At 36.5% G+C, this 21,020-nt stretch overlaps 1 protein-coding gene across 4 annotated transcripts in view; it reads right to left on the reverse strand.

Annotated features, from left to right (window-relative positions):
- Positions 1 to 21,020, reverse strand: part of TANC2 (tetratricopeptide repeat, ankyrin repeat and coiled-coil containing 2) — a 359,716-nt gene that overhangs the window by 226,512 nt on the left and 112,184 nt on the right. For 3 of the 4 annotated variants that reach the window (XM_057318083.1, XM_057318081.1, XM_057318082.1), the window contains exon 4: positions 3,749 to 3,931. In XM_057318083.1, coding sequence (XP_057174066.1) covers positions 3,749 to 3,931 — 183 coding nt within the window. The remainder of the gene's footprint in view (positions 1 to 3,748; positions 3,932 to 21,020) is intronic. The other variant, XM_057318084.1, reaches the window with a different exon arrangement.

Consider the following 21,020-nt stretch of genomic DNA (forward strand, 5'->3'; position numbering starts at 1 on the left):
TTAGAGTTACTAAACCTCCACACCACCACCAAATGTATGCGTGCGTGCATGTGTGTGTGTGTGTGTCACAGAAATGGATTGCGATTAGTGATAAATGTTTAGATTTTAGTTTTTACTATACATATATATAGATATATACATACATACATGTTTCAAACTTGTTCAAATTTATTTGTAAAATAAACTCTGCAATAAAATTACTATGTCAAGGATTATGTACATCACAATTTTTTAAAAAAGATTTTATTTATTTAAAAGAAAGCATGTGCACGTGCAACCGGAGCTGAAATTATTGAGTCAGAGGCTTAACGATTGAGCTACCTAGGCACCCCTGTGCATTACAATTTTGATACACACTATCAAACTGCCCTACAAAAAGGTTGCAATGATTTATAATCCTACCAAAAATGTGAATACTCAAAATTTAACTTTACTAAACTTACAGTATATATAATAGGCAAACAATAAATTCAGTAAGTGTTGAATGAATGAACTATTGACACTCCTAATTATCTATATCTTAAGAAGTATGCTTGAGGGGCTTTGGGATATTATGAACAAGAACATCCTGAAAAGAGCACTGAGCAAGAATCTAGAGAACTGGGGCAAAGCCATCACCACAGTAACAGGGGTCAATGGTGTCTCTGCATACTTTCCTCCATACCTTCCCACTGCACAGCAATATCCAAATAAGTCAAATGAACCTTGAAGCCTGCCCAACCTCAGGTCTTCTAGTTTTCCTTTAATGCTTAAACCATTTGGCTGTATCTTCTGTCCCTTGGAATAAAAAAGTCTTAACTGATATACCAAATGGGTTGTCATCTACACCTGTGTGAAGGACTAAGATAAATACGTTAGGAGTACAAAGTTTCTATAATAAAAATGATAGGAAAATGTTAGTTATTCCTTCATGCTATCTCACAAGATAAAAAACAAAAAAAAAGATTTTCTTTTCACCACTCTATTAACTTATTAGAAGTTAAAGATAGATTTAAAGATCAGGAAAACACACAAGGTTAATGAACATAGCATACTTAAGTCCCTCATATGCCATTCTTTACACATTTGCCAACATGATCTGATAAAAAGGTAAATCAGATCACATTACTTCTCATTCTGGCTCTGCTTAAAATCCCACAGTTAGGTTCCTTACCATGACCTAAAACCCTGGTTTCTGCCTACCTCCTCAATTATTTTCTACTACCCTCCCCTCTGACTTATTCTGCTGAAACCACACTTGCTTTCTTTCCATTCCTTGAACACGCCAATACCTCTTTCTGCTTTAGGACTTTTGTTCTGGCTGTTCCCTCTGCCTAAAAGGTTCTGATCTCCGGATCTTCCCATGACTGGCTTCTTTTTGTTATTCACACCTCTGTTCAAATACCTCCTCTTCTGACTCTCCCTGATGACTCCACAGAAAGAAATCCTACCTCCACTCCACTCTCCCTCTATCCCATTTCCTATTTTATTACCCTCATATTACTTGTCACTATCTAAAATTTTTCACCACTCTCTTAAGTGAGTCTAGAACAGTGTTTGGCATATTATGGACCCTAAACAAATATTTGCTCAACAATAATTAGGTGAAAAGCCCAGAAAAACAATAAACTACTTTGACTACAGTGAAGACAGGGACTAAATATTAGAAAGTCAAAAAGGAAACAGAATAAGATGATTATTCTGGTCCTACTTACTCAGTTTGGTTAGTAATATGAATACAAAGAACTTAAGGTAATTGGAAGTTTAAATGTGAGGAAATGGATAAATCAGTAAGTGTAGTGCTAATGGCTGGCTTAAATTAATGCATTTTGTGAAAAACCATTCTCTGGAGGACATTTACTTATGGTCAGCAAATATTTCTCTATACAACTTTCTTTTTAGTTATTCATAACAAAATATAACTAGGAAAGGAAAGATAACTCATAAATCTACTAACTAAGGTTTTAAATTTAAATTTCAAAGTAATTTCGTTCTACGTTAAACCAAAAAATTCTTATCATCTGCTTCACTTGGCAGAAAATTGGCCACGGAAAATGTTCATGGTATCCTTTTTCAGAAGACAGATTTCTCTCATTCAGGAATTTTAAAATGCATCCTCAATCTTTAAATTCTTAGGCCTTTGACAGTCTCTTCAACAAAATTATTTGATAGCATTCAAATACTTCAAACATTAAAAAGTTAAAACTGAATAGTTCACACATGTAATTAACCAAGTATGCCTCTTACTTCTGCTCCCCGATCTCACCTCTGTGATATCAGGCATATAATTGACTTTGTTATTGAATGTACTTTTCTTTTAATAAAATTCCCTGTTTAAGTTGAAGCTTAAACTGGGATAGGCAAATGGGATAGGAAAACTTAAACTGGGATAGGCAAATGGGATAGGAACCTCAGGCAACCCAGTTCATTTCTGCAAGGAAACAGAACTTTCCCTGCCAACTCTTCCAATGTGTGATAAATGAAGACCATCACTTGAGAGCCATCTTATATTTGGTTAATTGTATTTTCAGTAATCAGTGATATCTTAAACTGCAAGAAAAAGGGGAGATTTCTAAGCAAAGACATTTTATTCAAGTCCAACCACATAAAATTTATCCTATTTTTAGATGACAGAGGGAATAAATATTTCAGTAAAATGTTACTAGGCTATTTTACTGATTTTTATTTAAGGACCCGAGAATCAAAGTAGATTTTGACTCAGTTATCTGAAAAAGCCTAAAAACAATAAATGTAGGAGGCATGACTTATGCCTTGTGGAACTAAAGAATAAAGAAATACTATTAATTTTCATGAAAATCAAAAGCATTGTAAAGTTCTCATTCAAAATAGATGAAAGAGTCTAAAAATTCCATTTTCCCTTCTCTCCTCCTGTTTTCTTTTGAATTGTCATATAACAATCAAACCTCCCCACTGTCGAACTCAGTGCCAGACATATAGGAGGCAGTTAATGTATCCTTTCGGAATGACTTAATTTCTTGCCCCAAACACTCATAACCCACCAATACCAGTCAACTTAACGATACCGGATATATAGATAATGTTAAAAGAAACCTAAGAAAAATGGCCCAGGCTTACATATTTTCACATGTAAGTATCTTTCAACATATTAAAATTTCTTCTCTGAAAAAGCTTAAAAGGACAAAAGTTCATTCCATAAGACACAGTTTCACACCTAATCACTTGATCTGAATGGGTAATATATACTGTGAGATCATATTAAAAGTCAGTGTAATCCACAGCTTATGAATTATAGTTAATATCCTAAGAAGCTGGAGGAATTGTACAATGGGAGAGGAAAGTATCTAAATCAGCTTTTAGAAATAGATGTGCAATATACAGATTAGGATTAAAAACAGAAAACACGACTGATGTACCTTTGCTGAACTTTGAAGCTCCTATTATTCTAAAATTACAATATCTCCATCTGTTAATCTGACATGAACAAGCTGATAAATGAAATCAGAACAACAGTGTATTCTGGCAAAACTGGAAATTTCCTGAAAGCCTAGAAAAATATGTCCACAACAGATGGATCACTTAGAAAATAAATACATCAATCTGTCAAACTGAGTACTATTCTAATTCCCTAAATTAAAATCAGTAGGAGTTCCACTTTCCAAGAGTCTGTGACATTAGGAAGGCCAAAAAGGAAAAACCTAAAGATGCACATAAACATATCGGATATGACCTAAAGTGTCATACTGTTAGGTTTCCTGTTAAACATACTAAATTCAGGTAAAGTCCTTACCAGTTAACTTCTTCACAGGTTGGAGCCGAACACTGATAGACTGATGTGTGAGTAAGGGGGAGGATGGAAGAGAGCGAGACATGCCCTCCATAATCCGAATGTGCTGCATACCTTCACTCACTGGAAGTGGTGGAACGGCGTAATCTGGCTCAAAAGCACAGTCGCTTTCTGTGGAGATGCCACCTGTTAAGATAGAAAAGGACGGAACGAAAGAGCTAGTAAGAAAAGATTCTTCCTTCTCTGTTAAAATTTACCTTTTAAGATAATTCAGAACATCATATACCCATGCTGATTTTCACTGTGAGATGCCAAATAAGGTATTTTCAACACCTACATTCATTTCTATACTTACTGGATGGACACTTAACACCAGGTTTAGCACTAGGAAATTAAACATGGATAAAACGAGGTTCCTCCTTATAAGGTGCTCACCGCCTCATGAATGATACAGTCCCATAAAGAAATAATTATGGTACAATGCAGTGAGTGTTACAATTAGAGAACTGGACTTCAGGTTGTTTTCCCTGATAAGAAATATAAAAGAAGATATTCACTTGCTTGATAATCCAATATGTGCAATTGCTAGTAGGATCACTGTAACTCTATTTCTTACCCCCTTCTCCAAGAAAGTATGTGAAAATACAAGTAGGAAAGACTGACATTATTATACGGTGATTTTTGAATCTGCTTTGATATTTTAAAAAGATTAAGTTATATGCTATGTATTTCCACCTATAAAGTGTTGACTTCTACTTCCAGTAACGGCAGATTATGTACCTCAGACCAACTTTTCCCTAAGAAAAACTAGAACCATACACATGTTTAACAATCTTCCTGAAGGCACTGAAGAGTTAATAGCATGATGAAGGATTACAAGAAGAAAAAGAAAAAAAAAAAAGAAAAAGACTGAAGCCTGGCGTTTGGGGCTCCTTTTTACTTAATGGCATCTGAAAGGCTAAGAAGCTACTGACAGTTTTAAAGAGCTGGAAGGACAAATATTGAAATGCGAACAAAACCAAGATACAGACGGGAAGCTAGTAAAACTCCAACATTTTTGTTTGGAAGCCCAAAGGGCTACATTCTAGGAGTAAGTATGAACCAAAGCTAGTCCGGCCTTTTACAGGAATAAAGCTCAGCTCCAAATGTCTACCACAAAATTAAATTAAGGCAGTCTTGGATTGCTAATGCCTGCCAAAAACTAACACAAATCTTAGAGGAAGATATTGTCATAGGTCTCAAATTACTTCTACAATTTTTCATACACAGTATCTGACCCTTAGTTAACAAAAACAAAGAGGTAAAACAATATGAAAAAAGTAAATCAGAAAGACCATTCAAAAGAGATAGTCTCATAAGGGATACATATTCTGGAGCAATGAGGCACAGAATTTAAAGTAGTATACTTAATTAACATCAGAAAAACTAAAATAATTTGAAATAAATTTAACCAAGGAGGTGAAAGATCTTCACACTGAAAACTATAAGACATTAATGAAAGATACTGAAGAATAAGTGGAAAGATATCCCAAGTTCATGGACTAGAAGAATTAGTATTGTTAAAATGTCCATACAACCCAAAGTCATCTATAGGTTCAATGGGACCCCTATCAAAATTCCAATAGCATTTTTTACAGAAGTAGAAAGAAGCAATTCTAAAATTTACATGAAATTGCAAAAGACCCTAAGTAACCACAGCAATTCTGAGAGAGAGAAAAACAAAATGGTAGGCATCACAGTTCCTAATTTCAAAGTATCTTACAAAGCTATAGCAATCAAAACAATTTGGTGGTAGCATAAAAACAGAAAGCCTAGAAATAAACCCACACATATATGGTCAACTAATCTTTGACACGGGCACCAAGGATACACAACAGGGAAATAACAGTCTCTTGAATAAACAGTGCCAGGAAAACTGAAAAGCCACATGCAAAAGAATGAAATTGGATCCTTATCTTACACTATATACAAAAATCAACTGAAAAATGGGTTAAAGACTTAAACATAAGACCTAATACCATAAAACTCCTAGATAAAAACACAGGAGAAAAACTCCTTGAAACTGGTCTTGGCAATGATTTTTTGGATTTGATTCCAAAAGCAGAGGCAACAAAAGCAAAAGTAAGCGGGTGAGACTACATTAAATGGAAAGGTTTCTGCACAGCAAAGTAAACTATCAACAAAATGAAAAAGCAACCTATGGAACTGGAGAAAATATTTGCAAACTATACATCCTTAGGGATTAATATCCAAAATACATAAGAAACTCATACTCAATAGCAAAAAAATAAACAACCTAATTATAGAATGGGTAAAAGACGTGAATGAAAATTTTTCCAAAGTAGACATACAAACAGCCAACAGGTACGTAAAAAGGTGTTCAACATCACTAACCATCAGGGAAATGCAAATCAAAACCATTATGAGATATCACCTCACACCTGTTAGGACAGCAATTATCAAAAAGTCAAAAGATAACAGGTGTTGGCATTGATGTGGAGAAAAGGGATTCCTTGTACTCTGTTTGTGGTGACGTTGGTACAACCATTATGTATAACAGCATGGAGGATCCTCAAAAAATTAAAAATAGAACTACCACATGATCAAGCAATCCTACTTCTGAGTATATAACAAAATGAAATAAAACTATCATTCCAAAGAGAGATTTGCACTCCCATGCTCACCGCAGCATTATTCATAGTAGCCACGATTTGGAAACGACTTCAGTGTCTGTCAAAAGATGGATGAAGAAAATGTGATTTTACACACACACACACACACACACACACACACACACAAATGTTATTTGTTCATAAAAGAGAAGGAAATCCTGCCGCTTAAAACAACATGGATGAATCTGGAAAACATTATGCTAACTCAACTAAGCCAGAAACAGAAAGACAAATATTGCATAATCTAACTTATATGTGGAATCTAAAAAATAAAGTCAAACTCACAGTAAAGAGAAGTGAATGGTGGTTACCTGGGCTAAGGGGATGGGGGAAAAAGACAGATGTTGTTCAGTAATTAAATAAGTTTTGAAGACCTAATATACAGCATGATGACTATAGCTAATACTAATACTAATAATACACTGTATACTTTGTTTCCTGAGTAGATCTCAAGTGTACTCACACATGCACAAAAAGGGTAATTGTGTGAAGTGATGGATATTTAATTAGTGTGATTGTGGTAATCATTTCACAATGTATACATTTATCAAAATAACATATTATATACCTTAAATATATACAATTTGTACTTCTTAATCATACCTCAATAAACCTGGGGGAAAAGAGTGGAAAATTAAAAAAAAAACAAGCACATGGTCATACATGAAATGACAGTAATGTGATCTATACTGAGACGTAAAATTAAAGCAAGTGTCTCACTTACGGTTCCCAATTGTGTTATAGTTTTAATTTCATCATATGCAATTCTAACTCATCTAAAAAAATATTGTGGTATATCATGCATTATAACATAACCAGTCTTATGAAGCTCTTTCTATATTATGTCTATAGATGATACATATAGAATTACTGGGTCAAAGTGCTGAGAGTTTCCACTGAGAAATACTGACTAAATGCTGTATTAAGTCTGTGTAAGGAAGCCTGGGTGACTCAGTCAGTTGAACGCCCTACTCTTGGTTTGGCTCAGATCATGATCTCATGGGTTGTGAAAAAAGGGGGCCCATGTGGGGCTCCGTGCTCAGTGGGGAGTCTGCTTGGATTCTCTCCCTCTGCCCCTCCCCCCACTCGCTTTCTCTCTCTTGTGCTCTCTCTCAAATAAATCTTTAAAGAAAAAAGTCTGTGTCATGTTGCATGTAAAAAAGAGGGGGGAGTAGTATGCTTAATATTTGGAGAAAATAAAAGTTTAGAATTCCAGCTAAGAATTAAAATTATGAAAATAAAAACTCAACAGATGAATTGAAAAATTAGACAGAGATAAAGAGATAATTAGTAAACTGGAAGGTAAAATGTTTGTGCATCAAAAGACACTATATCAAGAATAGGAATGGGGGTGCCTGGGTGGCTCAGTTGGTTAAGCGTCTGCATTTAGCTCAGGTCATGATCTCAGGGTTCTGGAATCAAGCCCCACGTCCTTGGGCTCCCTGTCTAGCGGAGAGTCTGCTTTCTCTGCCCCTCCTCCACCCTCGGTTGTGAACATACGCGCGCTCTCCCTCTCTCTCAAAAAAAGAAAAAAAAAAAAGAGAAAAAGTGTGAAAAGACAACACCTAGAACGGCAGGAAGTAAGTGCAAATCGCATATTGGAAGAGTCTAGAATCCAGACTATATAAAAAACTCCTACAACTCAAGAACAAAATGACAATGCAATTTAAAAATAAGCAAAAGACTTGACTAGACATTTCTCCAAAGAAGATAAACAAATGGACAAAAAGCACATGAAAAGGTACTCAGCATCATTAATCATTATGGAAATATAAATCAGAGTCACAGGGAGATATCACTTTACACCCAGTAGGACAGGGATTAAAAAAAACAAACAAAACAAAAAAGTGTTGTTGAGGATGTAGAGAAGTTAGTTAGAATCCTAATTAATTGCTGGTGGGAATGTAAGATGGTATACCTGCTGTGTAAAACAGTTGCTGTTCCTCAAAAAGTTAAATACAGAATAACCCAGCCATCTGACTCTGTGTATACACCCAAAAGCAATGAAAACAAGTTTTCAAGCAAAAACCTGAACATGAATGTTCATAGCAGCATTATTCACAACATCCAAAAGTGGAAACAACTAAATTGTCATGAACTGGTGAATGGATAAACAAAATGTGGCATATTTATATAATCGAATATTATTTAGCAATAAAAAGAAGCTAGCCTGATTCATGCTACAATATTAATAAACCTTGAAAACATTACGTTTAAGTGGAAAAAAAAAGACACAAAAGGTCACATATTGTAAGATTCCATTTATATGAAATGTTCAGAACAGGCAAATCTAGAGAAAAAGCAGACTATGATTGCCAGGGACTACAAGGAGGAGGGAATAAAGAGTGACTGCTTACTAGGTATAGGCTTTCCTTTTGGAGTGATGAATGCAGCAATGTTTGCACAACATTATAAATGTATTAAAAGCCACCGAATTGTACATTTTTTAAAAGATTTTATTTATTTATTTATTTATTTATTTATTTATTTATTTATTTATTTGACAGAGAGAGAGAGAGAGATAGCCAGCGAGAGGGGGAACACGAGCAGGGGGAGTGGGAGAGGAAGAAGCAGGCTCCCAGCGGAGGATCCTGATGTGGGGTTCGATCCCAGGACTCTGGGATCATGCCCTGAGCCGAAAGCAGATGCTTAATGACTGAGCCACCCACGCGCTCCAAATTGTACATTTTTAAGTGGTGAATTTTACCTCAATAAAAAAATTTTATGTAGATATTTACCACCTACCCACATATTTACTCAAACCAGAAGCCTAGTAAATCATTATTAATTTCTTCCTGACACATCCCTTCACAACAAATGCAACAGAAGTTCTGCAGATTATCAATACAACAGATTTCAAATCAGCTATGCTCTTTCCATTTCTCCTACCATTACCATAGTCCAGTTCACTATTCTCTTCCCCCAAGCTTCTGTTGGCAGAAATACAGAATTCATTCCTTATCCTTGGAGCTTAGAAATTTTACCAAGATTTGTCTTAACTTTTTTCTTCTCATTAGTCTCTGGGTCCTTTCTTTTACTATGTTGACTAATTCTTCTCTTCCAACTATTCTTTTTTCTCTTTCTGGAACTATGATCAGATGGATATAGTATCTCCTAGACATATTTTTCAAGACTCTATCTCTCATAATAGATTTCTAATCTTTGGGCATTCGTGAATAGACTTGAGACTGAATTATATGGAATTACAGTATTTTACAGGTTTACACACAAAAAGTCATGCCATTAATATAATTCCCTGAGGAATCCTTTTGTTGAGAAAAATCAGCAACAGATTTTTTTAAAGCAATATATATGGAGTAATGCATTTGATTTAGTGAAGCATCCCTCTTCACTCGAAATGTTCCAATATTAAAACTTGGCTGATAATTTTAGAATCTAATAATACTCCTTAAGGAATAATACTGCAATTAGTCCAGTCTGGATGTCCTAGTTTACTTTTCTGCTTAAAAATATTTTCCTCCATCTTCTCTGTCCTATAAATTGTGCTTGAACTCATTGTAGCTAGAGGGAAAAAACCAAAAATATATGTTTCAAGAAAAGAAAAGTACTGGTAAACATTTACAGAATTTGGCTATATTAGCCAGTTTTTCTTGGGTAACTAGCAACCTCAAAAATCTCAGTAGTCTACATTTACTTTTCTCATGAGTCTGCAGATTCACTATGAGTCAGCTGAGCTAAGCTGGGCTATCAGGTTCAGAACTACTCTGATGGGTCTTCAATATTGGGCCTAGTCACTGAAGAGGCAATGAATATGTGGGGCTGCTCTTCTCATGGTAGATCACAAGAGGCCAAAGCAAACCAGAAGAGCATATTTAAGACCTCTGTTCACTGACATTCAACTTGGCCCATTTCAGTGGGAACTACTGAAAAGTTGCATAGCAAAAGGAATGGATGTTTAATTTTATAACAGAAAGGAAGTGAAATTGGGAATCCAATTTACCAACATGTAAGATGATACTTACTGGTATTCCAAATTATTCACCTTCATCTACCTTTTTCCCCTACCACTTTTCCTCGTTCAATCAACCAAATAAAATTTACTGAAATAATGTGATGAAAATATGGCAGAATAAAAAAAAATGCTAAAAAATATTCAGTTACGTTGGATACCTGGTGATTAAATATTCAAAAGCTGAACTAAGAAAGCACAAGGACATCAAGTAGATGGACACTAAAGAAGTGTTAGGAGTAATTATAATTCAATAAAAATTTCAGTCATCACTAAGTCTTATACTTAATATAGATGGTTATTAGATATTAAAGGTCAAGTTAATAAATTCTTTAGCCTAAGGCAATATTTATTCTATGGAACGGCCTTCTAATTTTTCACATTACATGAATAACCACAAATAAAACTTACAAATCGAAACCTCCAGTATGATACTTCACTGAACTATACACATGATTTGTGAATTTTTCAGTTTACATATTATACTTTAATAAAAGTTTATTTTTAAAAAGCATGGTGAAAAAATAACCCCTAAAGTCAAGGGGCTTTACATATTTCAGAAACAAAGGGTGTTTGCTTAAATTACTCCCAACATCCTTTTAACTCATGGCTTATATCACTCTGTAACTTGGCAATATTCTCACAACAGAGCCATACATTAGGCAGGAAACAGGCATAGAGAGGTATAATAACTCGTATAGGATTGTGTAGTCAAGACACCATGATTGCCTCTGCAGAAAATTCTAAAGAATCTACAAAAAAGCTACTAGAATGAAATAAGTGGGTTAGGCAAATTCAAAGGTTAAAGAGTCAAAGTACAAAAATCAAGAAAGAATCTTTGTACATACTAGCAATAACACTTGGAAAATAAAAATTTTAAACCATACCATCAAAATAGCATCATTAGAAACAATGAAATTAATCAGGAATAAATCTGTCAAAATAAATACAATAGTACAATATTTGTATGCTAAGAACAATAAAATGATGAAAAAAATCAAAGATATAAATGGAGAGATATAATGTGTTCATGGATCTGAAGATGCCCATTATTATGATGTCTGTTCTCCTCAAAGTGATATGTTTGAAGCAATTCCAATGAAAATCCAGCAGCCAGTATTTCAGTGAAAATCAACAAACTGATTTTATTTTTTTGAAATTTTTATTTATTTATTTTTAAAGATTTTAAGTAATCTTTACACCCAACATCAGGCTTGAACTCATAGCCCCAAGATCAAGAGTCTGATGCTCTACTAACTGAGCCAGCCATGCATCTGTGATTTTAAACTTTATATGTAAAAATTTAAAAAAACAAAGACAGACAAAACAATTTTGAGCAAGGAAAAGCAAACTCTGAAGTCTCACAGTACCTAACTCAAGACTAACTGTAAACTTACAGTAATCTAGAGAGTACGTGGTAACTGGCAAAAGAATGGACATGAAATCAATGGAACAGACTACAGAGTCCAGAAAAAGACTCACACACATACAGTTGGCTAATTTTTTTTCTTTTTTCTTCTTCTTTTTTTTTTTTTTTAGAGGGGGAAAGGGAAGAGAAGAGGAGGGGAGGGAGAGGGAGTGAGAGAAAACCCTAGCAGGCTCCATGCCTAGCGTGAAGCCCAACACAGGGCTCAATCTCACAACCCTGGGATCACAACCTGAGCCCAAACCACGAGTTGGATGATTAACCAACTGAGCCATGCAGGCGCCCCTAGCCCACTAATTTTTGACAAAAGTGTATGGGCAATCCAATGTTTAAAGGATAATCTTTTCAACAAATAGCTTTGGAACAACTGGATATCCATACACAAAAAACAAACCTTAAACCTTTACCACATACAAAAATCAAGCTGAAATGGATCATAGACCTTAATGTAAAACCTAAAACTATAAAACTTCGAGAAGAAAACATATGAGAAAGTCTGGATGAACTTGTAAACAGGCAAAGATTTATTACAATGGATGCAAAAAAGATGAACTATATAAGAAGAATTGGTAAGTTGGAATTCATAAATATTTAAAATTTCTACTCTTCAAAAAGACACACAAAATGTAAAAAACCAGTACCAACTGAAAGAATACACTTCAAAACACATATATAATAAAGGACTGGCATTTAAAATGTAAGTAGAACTCCTTTAACTCAGTAACAAGAAGATACTCCAATTAAAAGTTGGAAAAGATTTGAATAGACACTTCATTAAGTAAGAGATATGGATGTCTGATAAACACATGAAAAGATACTCAACTAATCATTAAGGAAATGCAAATTAGGAGATGTCACTATACACCTAGTGAAATGGCTAAAATTAAAAAACAAAATGCTGACAAACCAAGTACTGGGAAGAACGAACTAGAACTCTTACATACTGGTGATGAGAACATAAAATGGTATACAATTCTGGGAAACAGTCTGGTTGTTTAAATATAAACTTACCATACAACCTAGGAATCCAATACCTAGAAATCTGCCCCCCAAAAATGAAGACACATTGACCCCACCCACCCACACATCACCACAAACACACAAATAGCAGACTTATTCATACTCCAAAACCTGGAAACTACCCACATGTCCATTAACTGGTGAATGGATAAACAAATTGTAGGATATAAATACAATGGAACATTATTCAGCAATAAAATAAACTACTCACATAGGCAAAATGAAAAAAAAAATCTAAAAAGATAGATGAATCTCAAAAGCACTGAAGTATAAGAAGCCAGAGTCGAAAGGCTACATACTGTATGGTTTCATTTATAGAATATTCTGAAAACTACTATAGTAAAAGGAATCAGATCAAGAGGAGACAGGGACTGGGGTAGGGGAAAGGGACCGACTACAAAAGGGTATGATGGAACTTTTACATGATGACGGAAATGAGCTATTATTTGATTTTAGCTGGCCATACATACGCAAAGCTGGCTTTCCTTCATCTGAAAAGGTCCTGGCTCAAATGTTCCCTCTTCAGAGAGGCCTACCAGGACTAACCTAAAGTTACCATTCACTCTTTTCCCCACTTCTCATTCTCTATCACACAATCCTATTTTATTTTCTTGGTAGTGCTTATGATGAGAAATTACCTGGTTCTTTTATTTGTCTCAGTCCTCTAGAATGAAAACATCATAACAGTAGAAATGTTCTTTGGCTTATTTATTGTTCCTGTCCTTTGGCCTGATTGAGACCTGGGTACTGGGGTCACCCTTGGGTGACAGGGGTGGCACTGATGACTCAGGCTCCCAGTCTTTTGTGGGGGCCCAGCTCTGGCCCTTCCATCTGCCTGGATGCCCTGCCCTAAGGTCTCTTGTCAGTGTTTTCTTCTTACCATCCTTAGTACAGAAAGAACATCTCTCCATACAAAGTCTTTACTGCACTGGCTAGGATCTCCAGACACAGATGAAGAAAAGTAGTGATAGCAGATATCAGAGGGAAGGCTTTCAGCTTTTCACTACAGTGTCTGCATAAATGAGATGCAAATAGAAGGGAATCTTAATGAGATAAACTCTATGAATGTAATCTATGTGGAAAAGCCTTCAGAAGGAGCATGAATCTTATTTTGCAGGAGAAATCATACAGGAGAAACAAATCACAAATATAAGAATTCTAAGAAACCCTTCAGTAACCATTATTTTCTTCACAGACATGGGAGAATTAAAATGAAGGGTTCTTCAAATAATTTCAGAGCGGAAAAGCATCTGGTCTACAGTCATCTCCAAAATATACATGAGATCTCACACTGGAGACCAACTTTATTAATGTAAACAGTGTGGAAAATTCTTCAGAAACATCTCTAGTCTTGTGGTGCACAAGAGAATACATACTGGGAGGAAACTATGAACACAAAGACTACGAGAAAGCCTTCAGCAGGATCACTCATTTTACTTCTTACCAGAGCATCCACACTGGGGAGAAACTCTACAAACACAAATGACTGAGAAAAAGCCTTCAGTAGGAATAGTAAGCTCACAAGGCCTATGTGAATACGCACAGAGGAGAAACACCATGACTATGATGAATTCAGAAAAGCCTTCTACAGAAACCTTAAACTTACCAAACACATGTAAGTACATCCTGGAAAGAAAGTCTATGAATGCAATGATTGTGAAGAAGTTTTCGGAAGTCACTCATCCCATGGGAAAAATGTGAGCACACACATCGAAGATAAGCTTTATATATGTAATGAATGTGGGTATGGCTTCAATGATCCCTCTTGCCTTTACAGACATGAAAATTCACACTGACAGAAATCTATGAATATGTACCATGTGGGAAAGCCTTCAACCTCAAATTTTGTTCTACATAAGAGAATTACTACAAGGAAACAAATTGTATGAGTGTTTTACAAGTATCAGTTAGGTTATATACATGAAGAACACGATTAGGTTCCAGTTCCAGGAAAGATGGAACAAGCATATTCCACCTTTACTCTCCCACTGAATGCAACTTTAAAACCCTTGAAAGAATGCAGAGAGCTCACTTCCAGCTTCCTTATAGGACTACAGAGCACTTCCCCTCCCCAACACCTTACTGTTACATTACTATTCACCACAGCTCATTTTACCAAGAATGCCATGTCTACCTTTCAGCAAAAACTTACAAGCCATCCTAAAAGGCAAAAAATACAATTTGAAGAGATGGAACATGTGTCAGACCAGACCCAGATATGGCAGGGATGTAGGAATTATCAAACCGCGAATTTAAAAAATGAAATACTTAGATATAATTCTAACAAAATATGTACAAGAACTATATGAGGAAAACTACAAAACTCTGATGAAAGGAATTTAAAGTTCTGAATAGATGGAAAGATATTCCATGTTCATGGATAGAAAGAATTAATATTGTTAAAATGTCAGTTTTTCCCAAATTGATCTGATAGATTCAAAGCAATCCCAATCAAATTCCAGGAAGTTATTTTTGTTGATCTTGACAAACTGATTCTAAAGTTTATATGCAGGGGCACCTGGGTGGCTCAGTTGTTAAGCGTCTGCCTTCGGCTCAGGGCCTGATCCCAGGGTCCTGGGATCGAGCCCCACATTGGGCCTCCTGCTCAGCTGGAAGCCTGCTTCTTCCTCTCCCACTCCCCCTGCTTGTGTTCCCTCTCTCGCTAGCTGTCTCTCTGTCAAATAAATAAGTAAAAAATCTTAAAAAAAAAAAAGTTTATATGCAGAGACAAAAGACCCAAAAAGTCAACTCAATATTTGAAGAAGAATAATAAAGCCGGGAACAGACATCACTGAACTTCAAAACTTACTACAAAGCCACAGTAATCAAGGCAGTGTCATAGTAGTGAAAGAACAGACAAATAGATCAATATAAGAAAATGGAGAGCCCAGGGGCGCCTGGGTGGCACAGCGGTTAAGCGTCTGCCTTCGGCTCAGGGCGTGATCCCGGCGTTCTGGGATCGAGCCCCACATCGGGCTCCTCTGCTGGGAGCCTGCTTCTTCCTCTCCCACTCCCCCTGCCTGTGTTCCCTCCCTCGCTGGCTGTCTCTCTCTCTGTCGAATAAATAAATAAAATCTTTAAAAAAAAAAAAAAAAGAAAGAAAAAGGAGAGCCCAGAAACAGACCCACAAAACTATGTCAACTGACCTTTGACAAAGGAGCAAAGGTAATACACTGGAGAAAAGACGGTCTTTTCAACAAATGGTGCTGGGAGAACTAGACATTCATGTTCAAAAAAATGAATCTAGACACAAACTTTATACCTTTCACAAAAAATTAACTCAAAATGGATTATTCACCTAAATGTAGTATGTAAAACTGTAAAAATCCTGGAGGATAACATAGGAGAAAACTAGATGACCTTGGATATGGCAGTGACTTTTTATATACAACCCCAAAAGCATGACATGAAATACATAATAAGCTAGACTTCACTAATATTTAAAACTTCAGCTCTGCAAAAGACACATGTAATAAAGGGCCATTATCCAAAATATATAAACTCAACCAACAAGAAGATGAAAAACACAGTTAAAACAAGGGTAAAAGATCTGAACAGACACCTCACTAAAGAAGATATCTAGATGGCAAGTAAGCACATGAAAGGATGTTCAACACTATATGTTACCAAAGAGTTACAAATTAAAACAACAATAAGATACCACTACATACCTACTAAAATAGTCAAAACCCCAACACTTACAACACCAAACGCTGACATGGATATGGAGCAATAGGAACTCTTATTCATTGCTGGTGGGAATGCAAAATAGTACAGCCACTTTGGAAGACAGTGTGGCAATTTCTTACAAAACTAAACATATGCTTATCTTACAATTCAGCAATTGTGCTCCTTGGTATATACCCAAATGAGTTGAAAATATATTCACACAAAAACCTGCACATGGATGTTTATAGCAGCTTTATTCATAATTGTCAAAACTTGGAAACAACCAAGATGTCCTTCAGTAGATGAATGGTAAATAAACTGTGGTAGATTCAGACAACAGAATATTATTCAGCACTAAAAAGAAATGAGCTATCAAGCCATGAGAAGACACTGGGGAACCTTAAATGCACACTACTAAGTGAAAGAAGCTAACTGGAAGAGGGGACAAACTATATGATTCCAATAGTATGACATTCCAGAAAAGGCAAAACTATGGAAACAGTAAAAAGATTAGTGCTTTCCAGGGGATATTAGAGGGAGGGAGGGATGAACAGCCAGAGCACAGAGGATTCTTAGGACAGTGAAACTATGATATTATAATGGTAGACACATGTCAGTATACATTTGTCAAAACCCATAAAATGTACAACATCAAGAGTGAACTCTACTGTAAACTATGGACTTTGGGTGATAATGATATGTTAAGGTAGGGTCATCTATTATAAACAAATGTACCAGTCTGGTGAGGGATGCTGATAATGGGAGAAGCCACACACACGTGGGTCCCAGAGCCATCTGGAAACTCTGTACTTTCCACTCAGTTTTGCTGCAAACCTAAAACTACTCTAAAATATACAAGCTATTTTTAGAAATTTTAAATGCACAAATAAAACAAACAAAAAGAATGCATAGAGTAGCTATCTGAGGATTGAAAATGAGCAGTAGGAGGACTGGGAAAGGAGCACAGAGTATTATGCAGTTCCACTGAAGTGGTGATGAGTTTACTATGTTTTTTTCCTCAGATACTGCCTGACCTGGACATCTAAAACTCAGAAGCGTATATCAGGAAAGAAAAAGCTCTAAGAAAATCTCTCCCTTGTTGATAAGGAGCAGGAAAAGGATGCCCTTACTGGTCTGAGAGACTAGGGAAATTCCTCTTTTCCCCCTTATCTTCTATACCAGTGTCCAGGCGATTCTATGTCAGTAGCAACACAGAGATGGTTACAGGTGACTAGGCAGGCACCTAACACCCTGGGACAAGGAATTCTTTTCTCTGACCCCAAGAATTGTGATCCCGCTAGTTTGTGGTAAATCCTCACCGCTTTCTTCCCTCTCTATGTCCTTTTATCTCGTGATCTAGATACAAACCGTTATAGTCATTGATCGGCAGAAGGGGAAAACTAGTCTGTTTTTTAGCAAGAGTGCTAGGAAAGGAGGGAGCTGGAAATTGTTCACAAGATTGGGGTATGAAGGGATATCAAGAAAACAATCCCATCAAGTTATATACGAACTTCTGGATTCATCTCAGAGCTCTATGTGCATGGATCTGACCCTAAACAGCATACCACAGGCTTTGAGAACAGAGCAACAAGATGTACCACTACTTTGATCCCAGAATGGACACTGGGTCACATACATGGGACCCATCTCAATAGTACTGCAAATGCTTAGAGAACAGAACTGATATTGGAGCCACGGCCCCCAGAGGACAGGTAGGAACCTATGTCCTGAACACATTCTGCTAGACTGGCCACTGACCACACAAAAAAATCAACATTCTCCTTAGGATTTAAATAAAGCCCACAGTCTCACATATAATATTTAAAAAGTTCAGAATATAACCCAAAATTATATGGCATATGAAGAAACAGGAAAATCTCAACATGAGGGAAAAAAAAGTCCATAAACAGCATTCCTGAGATTATACAGATGTTAGAAATAAAATCAAAGACCTTAAAGCAACTATTACAACAATGCATCAATAAATAAAGGCAAACATTCTTGAAATGAACAGAAAGATAGAAAGTCTCAAATCTGGTGTGTATTTTGCAATACAACACATCTCCCTTCAGACCAGCCGCATTTCAAGTGTTCAACAGGCACATGTGGCCAATGACTACTGTACTGCACAGTGAAGTTCGAGACCTTTTTCCAGAACTAAGTTCAACCAGTCTCTAAAGTGTAAGGTAAAACTGGATCCAATCACTAAACACTAGAAAGATCCAAGGATGATGACCCTTACCACATCCCCATTCAACTCATCTATATGGCCTGTGCAGGAGATAGACAAATCTTGGAGAATGACAGCGTATTTTTGTAACTTATTTGGGTTGTGACTCCCACTGCTGCTACTATTTTAGATGCAGTTTTCTTGCTAAAGCAAATCAGCATATCCTTGACACCTGGTTTGCAGTTATTGACCTGAGACTGAGATAATCATATGCAGTATGCATTCAGCTGTCAGGGTCAGCTATATATTTTCACTGTCCTACCTCCTATTAATTCTCCTGCTCTAGGTAATAATCTTAACTGTTCCTCGATTTCATAGAACACTGTTGCTGTTCTACTATACTGATACTTTCATGATGATTAAACTTGGTGAACAGGAAGCAGCAATGGATCTAGTCACTGTGGTAAAACATGCATGCCAGAGAGTGGAAAATAAATCCCACAGAAAGTCAGAGATCTTCCACACTGTGAAATTTCTGTGAGCCGTATGGTTTTGAGCAATTCAAAATATCCCTTCCAAGGTGAAGAAGTTGCTGCATCTGCTCTCCCCCTTACTACTGAGAAAGAGGTACAATGAAATATCCCTTCCAAGGTGAAGAAGTTGCTGCATCTACTCTCCCCCTTACTACTGAGAAAGAGGTACAATGCTAGTAGACCTCCTTGATGTTTTTAAGCAACCTGTACTTCATTTGGTTATGCTACTGTGAACCATTTACCAATACTACTGGATGTGAGAGCGAACCACAAAACTAGAAGGCTTTGCAATAAATATGGGCTACTTTGTCCCTTGGGTTATATAACCCACCAGATCCAATGTTGCTTGAAGTTTCTGTGGTAGACAGAGATCTTGCATCGTTATTGCAGAACTTTAGGTCAATCTCAGGGAAGACCCTGAGTATTTTATAAAACAAACAAAAAAAACAACAAACCTATGCCATCCTATGTAAACAATTACCTTAGAATGAATGCATGTGACCTTGGCAGCCCATCACCACTAAGTATTGTTGAAACAACAAATCAATATTCTTGGGTGTGTACTGCTGCACTTCATCAGCAAAAGGAAGAAGTGTATATGAGATTAGGCTTGAGCAGGTCCTGAAGGCACAAATAATTTTCATGAGCCAGTGGCCCAGATGCCCAAGTTTCCTACTCCTACTATAGTTTCTTTTCACTTAATCTGGTAAATTCTCTATGACCATCTCACTGGAAAAAAAAAAAAAAACAGGCCTCTTAACTGATAGTTCTGCAAAGATAGCAGCACACTGCAGATGACAACACAACAGCCCCACTTTGTGGTAGTCTTGAAGGACATTAGTGAGGGGAAACCTTTCCAGTGGCAGAAATTTGAACAGGATACCTAGTTGTTTACTTTGCCTAGGAAAAGAGATGACAGAGGCACTGACTCATGGAGAGTGTTTAATGGATATTCAGAGATTTGAAAGGAATAACTAGAAAACCAGTGACAAGGAAATCTGGGGATGAGGTGCATGAATAGACCCTTTGAAAGGGCACAGAATGTGGAGCAATTTATGTTCCATGTGAATGCTTACCAAAGAGCAAACTGCAGAGAGGTGCTTAACAACACAGCAGATTAGATGACCTATTTGGGGGACACATTCAGTCTCTCTACCCAGCCACTCTAACTTTGCCCAAATGGCCCATTAACAAAGTGGCCATGGTAGTAGGGATGGAATCTATACATGGGCTCAGCGATACGGACTTCCAATCACCAAGGCCAATCTGACCATAGCCACAGTGGAGTGTCCAACATGCCAACAGTCCATGCTTGCACTGGGGACGAGGTAGGCGGATGGCCCCAATATATGGCACCATTCACAGGATGGTCAGCCAGTTAGGTCTCTACTCATTTCTAGCCCCAGGTAATTTCCTCCTCCTTAATAAATCAACTACGAATTTAAAAATAAATATTCTTTATAGTATGAAGGTCTTCAGGTAGTCTTAGTCTGCCCCCTTGTGGGAATAAGACTATAATCTCTCACTAGGAATAAGACTATAAATCCAACCTGTACCTCCAACAAAACAAAACAAAAAATGTATTTATTCAATAATAACTTTATTCCAGGCTTTACTAACAGGTCTCTTCTTCACCCTTTGTTATTCAACTTTGCATGGCCCTTCATTACAGATTATGAAGTTTTTCAGAGATTTTATGATTTTAATCTCTTGCCAAAAAAAGATGTTTGGAAAGATACCTTTTCCAACCTTTTTAGTTGTCATGCTTTTACTCCTTTTCTTTCATAAATATGGATAAGCAAGGAGAGGTTTCTA

This window comes from Ursus arctos, unplaced genomic scaffold, assembly GCF_023065955.2.
Source record: "Ursus arctos isolate Adak ecotype North America unplaced genomic scaffold, UrsArc2.0 scaffold_24, whole genome shotgun sequence".
In the NCBI taxonomy this organism is placed as follows: Eukaryota; Metazoa; Chordata; class Mammalia; order Carnivora; family Ursidae; genus Ursus; species Ursus arctos.